Source organism: Corvus hawaiiensis, chromosome 5, assembly GCF_020740725.1.
Source record: "Corvus hawaiiensis isolate bCorHaw1 chromosome 5, bCorHaw1.pri.cur, whole genome shotgun sequence".
Lineage (NCBI taxonomy): Eukaryota > Metazoa > Chordata > Aves > Passeriformes > Corvidae > Corvus > Corvus hawaiiensis.
In genome coordinates, this window is record NC_063217.1 from 75,308,444 (window position 1) to 75,317,666 (window position 9,223).

General features: G+C 47.2%; 1 protein-coding gene across 1 annotated transcript; it reads right to left on the reverse strand.

Moving 5' to 3' along the window:
• Positions 1-4,730: 4,730 nt before the first annotated feature.
• LOC125326377 (growth-regulated alpha protein-like) lies at positions 4,731-6,758 on the reverse strand. Its single transcript, XM_048304562.1, has 4 exons — positions 6,533-6,758; positions 6,266-6,392; positions 6,105-6,188; positions 4,731-5,744 (listed from the first exon to the last, which is right to left on the reverse strand). Exons 1-4 carry the CDS (start codon positions 6,585-6,587, stop codon positions 5,726-5,728), a joined length of 285 nt encoding a protein of 94 aa, XP_048160519.1. The 5' UTR covers positions 6,588-6,758; the 3' UTR covers positions 4,731-5,725.
• Between the last annotated feature and the right edge of the window lie 2,465 nt (positions 6,759-9,223).

Sequence of the window (9,223 nt, forward strand, 5' to 3'; positions counted from 1 at the left end):
TGGTTGCGCCGCCGCTTCCACCTGTGGACACCGACCGACATGGCTGCGGCCACCACAGGGTTTTGCTCCTCCTTCTGCTGTTCCCGGGCTGGGCGCCGCCGAGGCGAACCCTCACCCTCCCGACGCCCCGGGCCGGCTGCAGCGCCAGCAGCGCCCCTCGCAGAGCCGCCAGGTACGCGGCGCCGATCGGGGAGTTTTCCTCCTCGCTCCTTCCTCATCATCCTTCTCATCCTGCTCGTCCCCCTCACGCTGTGGCGGGAAGCGCGCGGCGGGCAAAAAGGGCGCGAAACGCCTGAGGGGACGGCGAGAAACATTTTGTCAGTATTTGGTGGAGGATCGAATGTGAAACAAAGGTTCTGGTATTAATTTTAGAAACGAAATAAAATAAATACCCGTAAAAATAGTGATAAACATTTATAATGCCTTTCACAAATATTACTGGATCATTTAAATGCATGTTTTCACGGAGAAACAAGGAAATAATTTAGGTCTGATTTAGCTGAAATAGCAGTTTATGTACTACAAAGTAAGCGGTAGACAGTAACTATTCCTACTAGAAATAGTAACAACTCTTTCTATATAGTGACAGTCTCCAAATTCTGTAATATATTTGCGTAAGTGTGTGCTATTTTGACTTTTTCACTGGTTTTCATCGTTAGTCAAACGAACCAGGCAGTCCATGTGAATTGCAAGGAATATAAAATGTGCTCTAAATTTAAGCAGATTCTGCTCAGACTTTGCCATTTCCCAGTGCAGCTCAGATCAGCTCAATTTGTAATAGTGAGGAGTGACAATGAGGTGTCTAGTTGGTGCTTGAGCTCCCTGCCAGGAGCACAACAGCAGAGAAAATGGATTTTCAGCCTCAGGAAGCTTCTCTTAAGCTTGATTGACGTATCTTAATTGGGTTTACCTTGTCTTTTGGGTTATTCTAAAAGAATCGTTAAGAATTACAAATGTTGCCAAGAATTCTAGTGTGTAGTCTAACCACACATTACAAATTCTGTCTGATAAGGGAATCTTCCTGTGGATCTTACATTAAATCTTATTCTATTACAGGAGGGGAAAAAAAAAAAGAAGAAAAAAAGACAAAAAGAACATCACAAATTAAAATTCCTTTTTTTCTGATAACAAATCATCAAAAACAAACCCAGCATTTGGTGTTAATTTCACTTGGGTATGCAGATACAATTAGCACTGCTACTGAATTCAGCAAAAGATGTTTTTATGAATTTAAAACAAAGCAAATCCACACTGAATTTCCCAGCAATCCCCATACCTGTTACGTCCATCCTCTTGTCACTTTCCAAACCGTTCTTCAGCTGGCTTTGGTTTTGATAGATCTACTGACTAGATGACTTGAATATTTGGGATAACACTCATTTTTAGACAATCCCAGAAAGTAACTTCACTCCGGGTCAGTCATATGAGTAAAGAAACCCCAGAAATTATATAATGTCAGGTCACAATTTTCAATGTACTTTTCATGTTAAAAGATCAGCAAAGATGTTCTATTGCTGATGTTGTCTATAGAAGCCTCTCTAAGATCATGGCATTTTCTTTATTGAAAGTGTGTGTATTTTCCCAAAGCATCTTGAAAATTATATAGACCCCAAAAGAGTCGTGTATGTATTACAGTTGGTATTCCCCTCTATAGCTTCACAATGTCACCACATTCTTTGTGGGGAATTAGACACACTGCAGCAGTAATGTCCCACTGCTGCAGAGTTCCTGACTCTTCATATCTGTTTGGGTTTGTTCTTTTAAACAGCAGAAAGTTTGTGCCCAGCAGAGGTTTGAAATGCTCTACCTTTCCCTTGCTGACTTGCGTGTTTTTTCTGTCAGGCAGGGACCGATGGCTGCTGCCCAGGTTTGCATTCTGTGGGCTGCGCGGGTATTTCGTTCAGAGCGAGCAGTGGAATGGCATTTAGGGTGGAAGCGAGTGGCTGTAAAGGGCTGAACAACCTGGGGAAAGCCATGCCCGCCATCCCGGGGGTGTGGGTCCGCCCCGAAGGGCGATGGCGGGGGAGCCGAGCCCACCGTCCCCTCAGGCGTTTCGCGCCCTTTTTGCCCGCCGCGCGCTTCCCGCCACAGCGTGAGGGGGACGAGCAGGATGAGAAGGATGATGAGGAAGGAGCGAGGAGGAAAACTCCCCGATCGGCGCCGCGTACCTGGCGGCTCTGCGAGGGGCGCTGCTGGCGCTGCAGCCGGCCCGGGGCGTCGGGAGGGTGAGGGTTCGCCTCGGCGGCGCCCAGCCCGGGAACAGCAGAAGGAGGAGCAAAACCCTGTGGTGGCCGCAGCCATGTCGGTCGGTGTCCACAGGTGGAAGCGGCGGCGCAACCAAGCGACGAGGGGAAGAGCCGGGGCAAGTAGCGGGACCGGGTGCGCGGGGGACGGGAGATGCTGAGGGCGGGAGATGCTGAGGGAAGGGCGGTGCTGAGGGACGGGCGGCGCTGAGGGCGGGAGAAGCTCATCCTTAAGGTAAATCTCCACAGTCGGTAGGGGAGCTTTATTTAAGAAAACCTGTGTGCTATTTCTTTTCAGTGCCAAGCCGTTTCTGCAGAGGGCATAAGAACCTGCTTTTTATTTATCCTGACTTTGGAAGCCCCTTTAAGGATAGCGCCTTCACTTGCAAAGTGTTCAGCTACTTTAATCAAATAGTAGCAGCAAAACCTCCCCAAACTCTGTAACAATTGTTGCTATCTTGGAGGGTGATAGCTTCTGAGTGTACTCTTCCTGTGTGGAAGAGGATGGTGAGCTCAGATCCATGGAGCAAGGTGCTTGGCTGGGTTTTTGCAGAAAAAGGTGTTCCTCTATTTTAATGTTAAATGGAATATATTTTTCAAGGACTTTTCCTGTCTTCTTAGAGAGGTCTTTACAAACGACCGACATGTTATTTAGATGGTGTCTGTCATCAATTTTGAGTTCCCTTGCAGAGTAATCATGTTTACTTTCTCCATGAAAGCATTTTGCTTCCATGGTCTGCAGCTATGGAGAACAAAGCAATTTCCTAGTCATTCCTCCAAGTATTTTATAAATGTATATATAATTTTCAGTTCATCAAGGTCATTACAATATAGCACAAAATATGACATTTATTCAAAGCTGGAGCTTCACATGGAAACCAAACTCTCTTTCTGGTTTCATGAAAAAACCCGAAACAGTTGCAAGTGTTACATGTAGTTTTAAGTTGCAATGATAGGCTTACTGTGACTGTGTACATTTGACTTACCTACAGGCACTTATCTGAATCTCTTAGGGTACAGTGAAGATTAACTTTCTTCACACTTAATATCTTGAGAATTTCAAAGAACAAATGATAGCAATTCCTGAGTCCCATGAGGACTTCAAAAACCTGAGAGGCTTTTGATGTGTCCTGTTTTACTAGCATTTTTTGTTGGGCAATGTACTTTCCTGCTGGAAACGGGGTGGGAGGCAAAAATCCAGAGTTGCACAAGATATTTCCATTGCTGTTTTAGTAAATTAACTTGCATCTGAAGAAAAACATATGACATAGAACAGAAGGGAAGAACTGTAGAAGTTTTAATAAGCCATGGTTTTCAAAAATAGCATATAAAAGAGGCATCTATTCCTGCATGTAAGTTAAACTTTTCAGCTTTTGAAGGAATCTGGTTATTGTCAGTCTTTTAGTCACAGTCTTTGGTGTGCACTAGGCAGGGAAAGTGAAAAATCTGCCTTGAGATTTTGCAAATATCTCCTGCTCTGATAAAGTGAAGCTGGACGTAGCTCTCTCTGGAAAATCCGTGCTGTTCCTGAGACATGGTGCAACAGGGCAATGTGGTCATTTGAGACAGACACCATTCCCAGGGGGAAAGCCATTATGTGTGCAGACACACTGGAGTTTGTTGAGAGGTGGCCAGTGCAGGCAGGACTTTTCTAAAGGTTCTGGAGAGGGAGCAACAGTTTCAGGTCACCTCTAAATGTCAGGAAAAAATGGTGACAAGGAAAGGGAAGAACATTTCATGCTCTCTAACCATGGGTGTGTAAAGGAGACAGGTTTCCATATACCTTCACTTGTCTGTCCCATGTTCTGGGGATGAGCCAGCTTTCCTCAGGTGCCTCAGGAGAACACTCGTGACTCACCCATGTCAGCAAAGCCAGGACGTGGTTGTGCCTTCAGATAAGGTTTTGTTGGATTTCATGTGCAAACAGCAATTGATTTGTGTGTCACTGAACAAGTACCATGTACCTAGTGATGGAAGAGATTGTTTGCACTAGAAATGTGCGCTGAAGAATCCACACATGGGGATTCTTGGCTTTTAGAAGTGTCAGGGATCCTTGTTACACCTGGGACCCGAACAATTTTTTTCCTGGAAACAAATTTACTATTGCAAACTTTTACTGTTTCTTACCATAGCAAACACTGTTACTCTTTCCCACCCACGAAAATGTGTCTGACTTTAAACACAGCCCACTTCAAATTAAACCAGAGTAGAAATTCCTGCAGATTGCAGGGGTGTTCAATACATCCATCCTGGGGTTAATCTCCCCTCACATCAGCAGCTCCGACCAGAGGGTTTAAGTAATGTGCCTCTGAATATAGAAATACATTTGCTTGGTACAAAGTGCCCCTGACACTTCAGAGAGAACTGATCTGCAGGTGTATCCAGGAATCCCTGGGCACACAGAGGTCACTGCTTCCCTGCATCCCACTAGCCCAATTGACACAGTTACACGGGTCCGTTTGACACGGAAGTCACAAAAAACCCAAGTATATTTTCCAACAGGAAAACTCTTTTATTGCATCATTTATTTCATTACATTATCACGAGAAATCTACCTCTTTACATACAATTTTCCAAAGCAGAATAATGAAAATTAGTTATTCTTGATGAGCTATGACAGTATGTCATACAAGTAGACATAAAATATCTAAGTCACTTCAGAACATTTACTGTTCCTTTAGATCTTGTGCATAAATACCAAATACTTTAATGTAAACTCATTTAAAAACAAACCAACTAACCAACCCCAACATCATCTGGTTAAAAACCAAACCAGTCACGGCACGAACCCCCATAATTTCATAGAAATTATTAAACTCTACTAAGTATTGAATAGGGGCAAGGCTTCAGGGGCAACATTTGTGATTTCTTTGGACGGTATCTTGTGCAAAAGGATCCAAGGCATTCTGCATTACAGGCTGGTGAGTTGGAGTAGGAAAAAGAGATTCAGCAAAACATTCTTGCTTGAACCAGGTTTTATACCCATGTAATCCTGAACGGGCACTGAAATGTTAAGTGCCAGGCAGGACTCTTGTTATTCCTGACAGAAGGATAATCCCTGATCATCGGCATGATCCATTCAAACCTCTCCTGTCACACTCTCTGCAGATATTTGCAAAACTAGCTCCACAATGGGCCCATCTTGTTTTCAGACATTAATGCTGTTTTTATAAGAACTCATTGGCAAATAGTATTTGGTAGGAAGGAGCTTGCACAAAGGTGGAGCAAACTGTAAGAATGTTGCTGAGAGGTGTCCAGCAAAGAGTATGCTGTCTGACCAAATGGATTCAATCACTTTATCTCAGTCAATAAATCCGTACATAGTATTAGGCAATAACAAATATGAGGAAAGGAAGTGAAACACAGAACATCTTATCTACAAACTCATCAAAACTAGAGAGTTGAGCTATTTTCTTCTCACAGCATCTGTCTCCTGGCATCTTGTGGCAAACAGGTCACTTCATTCCGAGATGTTCCTTCCCTCAGAGCTTGTTGGGTGAACTGCAATAGGCAGAATTCAAATTGTAAAGCCAGCCAGGAAGTTTTTCTCTAAGTTTTCTTGCATACCCCAGATAACAAATCCCATAGGAGGTGCAGAAAAGATGCCTGGTGGTGATGGTGGACTGTACTGTGGCTAGATTTGCAATTAATCAGGCATTTGCTGTGGACACTCTCCCTGACAACTTGCTGGGTTGTCTCCTCCCCAGCAAAGAAGCCACTTTCTGGACGCATTTTTGGTGTAACTAACCAGATTTCCCTACAAGAATCAATAGCAGAATATGGCTCATTATTCTTGGTTTTAAGCCACTCCAAAAGCTGGATTTAGCCCCAAGCGCTGGCAGCAGCTGGCCCTGCAGGTACCTGCGGAGTATCCTGGTGACCAGCAGCTTGACCCAGGGTGCGGTGGGGTTCAGGCAGACCATCTGTCCCTGCTTCGTCGTGGCTCTGCGGGCGAGACAGGGAGGGGATGAAGCCGTGGCCGGGGTGGCGGGCAGGGATCGGGGCCTGGGCCGGGCACTTACATGACCTCGGGCACGGCGCAGTGGGGCCCCTCCACGAGGAACTCCAGGCGGGCCAGGCGCCGCGGCGGGATCACCTCGGACACGGTCCGCACGCAGCGGCAGCGCAGCTCCCCGGCTGGCGGCGCTCCTGGCAGGCGGGAGGAGCCTTCTGAGCCTCGGCTCCGGAGTCCCCCGACACCCCCCGGCCCCCGCCGAGCCCCGGGCCCCCGCGCACCCCTGCCGAGGCCCGGCCGCGGATGGATGGGCAACCCCGGCTCGGCCGCTTACCCTGGCATAGAGCGGCGGCGGCCAGGACGACGAGGAGGCGAAGGTGCGGGTTCATGGCTGGTGCTGGCGGCGGAGAGAGTGCGAGAGCCGGCGAGGCGGCCCCCTTTCTCTCCCGTGCTTTTATTCCCTGCCGGGAGCTGCCGGGGAATTTCCCGGAGTGGAGCCGGGGGACAGTGCCCCGTTGGCCCCTTTCCACCGGCGGGTGTGGCACTGAAGCTGCAGGGCAGAGAGAGAAGAGCGGCTGCTCCCGGCACAGCGGCTCCTTCAGGTCTGGGAGGGAGGGAAGCGTGGCACTGCACCGTCCCGAGAATCGCCCAGGGTCTGCTGGGACCCCATTCTCTGAAAGGAACTGAGGGTTTTTTGTGGGGGTTCTCCCTTAGCTTGCAGGGTGCAGGGTGCTGAGCCAAAGGAGAATTTGGGCTCTGGAGCTTGCCTTGCTGCCTAACCCTGTGCAACCACGCACTCTTATTCAGTGGGCGCTGCTCCCCTGAGCAGCCCTTTCTTTGCCTAGCTTTTGAAAACCACAAATCTTCTTTTCCTGCAACTAGGAGACCCTCAGGTTTCCTTACCTACACTCCACTACTGAAAACCTTCCGGTTCCACTCCTCTGCACACATAGGTCACTTTTTTTCTTCATTCCTGTCAAGGCATTTTGCGAAGTTCAGTTATAAAGAACCAAAATAGCAGTTTTCTGTGAGCTTTTAATGAAAATGAGATGCAGGTTTTCTGAGTTTTATTTACTCATAGCTTTAGTTCAGTTATGGGCAACACACTTTCTTTTGTAATGCGTTTTAGAAAGAAATATGATTTTGCACTTTGTCTTGTTTTTTGGGAGGGTTTTTTGTAGCCGATCTGTTTTCTTCCACAGATGTTTGTGAACATGAGTGGGGTTCAGCAAATCGAATTGTTCCACGGTCAGGCTGCCATGTGTCTTGCCCCATCTGCCTGAATGGCTTAGATTAGCTGTAGTGTCTGAAAACAAAACCAAGTCAGGACCCAAAACAGATAAGATAAAGCACGTAAAGCGGTCCTAGCAAGGGATTAAGTAGATAGCAAGCTGGTGAGATACTAACACTGTCATTCTTGGCCTCTGTCATCTACAGCTCAGCTGGTTCATACAGCTGCTGGCTTAGTGCCTCAGGAGATCAGCCCTGTGGGAAGATTGTATTTCACAAGCAAATGGTGATTGCCCCACGTTATCAGGAAATATCTAATGACTAATTTGGACCCCTTTCCAGATGCAGCGTGGTAATGACATCCTTGGAAGCAGTTGGATTTTAGCTTGGTCTTAAGAGTAAGACGGTCAGCTTAGGGGCAGACACTAATTAGAAACCTTCCCTGGGATCCCTTGAGATCATGGAGGTGGAATCACTGTTCCCTCCAGGTTATAGCCACACAAGCCTTGGACCGCGAGTTCCCCATGTGGTTGTCGCAAGGAAGTGCCACGTTCTTTGCACGAAAGAAGGATTTGCCCAGCTGTAGCAAACTGAGGCAATAAGCAGGTAGGATGATGCACAGATAATCTGCTTCAGGTCATTGCAACTATCATTGGGAGATGCAGCTCTGAATGGATGTGGGGAGCAGATCACTTATTGTCACTCATGCACAGTCAGGTTATATGTTGTTCTTGGACAGTACACATGAGTAAGGACAGTTTACGTGACGGCGCTTGGCTTTATGCCTGCGTGACTGCTCACAAGAACTGGCCCACCAGACTCATTCCACAGTGGTTACCACTGAGGAAATTCCAGAAGTCTCCTGGGGTCTGGAGTGTGAGACTGTTTTTAGACATGGAGCAGCAATGTGTGAAAGTCTGCGGCCAGCTCTCCCTCAGAGCCATGTGCCAAGAAGAGCAGCAGTCAGAGAGGTTGTGGACATGCTGTGATGCAGCAGATGGTACAGAGCCTGGTCCTCTGAGTCAGTACTTGCACAAACAGGCCTGGAACAAGGGAAATGGGTGTCTCTGGGACTATTTCAACATGCAAGACCATCTGCCTGAGCAAGGCTTTGTACCTGCAGACTTCAGATTGCTTCTAGCTCCTTTCCGTGGGAATGTGAGTAGGGTCTCTTCCATCCAGGTGACAGCAGCAGCAAAGCTGAGCTGTGAAGGAACTCTCTTGAATTACACCCTTTGCCCTGTCTCCCTTCACCACCTTTGGCACAATTCCTTTAGCAAGTACGGAAAAGATAAGGAACAGACAGCGTCACTTCAGAAAGCTGAGTTCTTGCCTGCCTGCTGCCCTATCTCTTTCATTATAGATAAGTTTGCCATGCACTGAGTGCAGCTGGTACTGATAGAATCATGGAATGATTTGGGTTGGAAGGGGACCTTGAAGATCATCTTGAATTAAGTTTAAATTAGATATTGTGAGTAGTGGTGTCAGTGTAGCTGGTACAGAACTCACCCCAGTGTTTGTATTTGCCTCACTGAAGGTCCCATTCAAGCTACCCACCTTGCCTGTGCTCTTTAGCAGAAGCGACTGTGTGAAGATACTCCAGGATTCTGTGATTTTGTGAAACCCCTCACGTGTCCCTAGCATGGGTCTCGGGGTTACTGGGGCACAGAAAGCAGTCCCAGCTCAGGCAGGCCCCGAGTAGGTACTTAAAGACAATAAACCACACAGCTCAATCGCCTTCACGTTATCCAGTCCTTAATTCATTACGTGCAGGAAGTGATTCGGCTGCTTTGTT

Excerpts from the sequence above, each read along its gene's own strand:
- LOC125326377 (XM_048304562.1), bottom strand. The coding sequence starts at position 6,587 with ATGAACCCGCACCTTCGCCTCCTCGTCGTCCTGGCCGCCGCCGCTCTA. Across the intron at positions 6,393-6,532 it reads CGCCGCCGCTCTATGCCAGG|GAGCGCCGCCAGCCGGGGAG; the intron begins GTAAGCGGCCGA and ends CCCGCCTGCCAG. Across the intron at positions 6,189-6,265 it reads TGCGCCGTGCCCGAGGTCAT|AGCCACGACGAAGCAGGGAC; the intron begins GTAAGTGCCCGG and ends TCTCGCCCGCAG.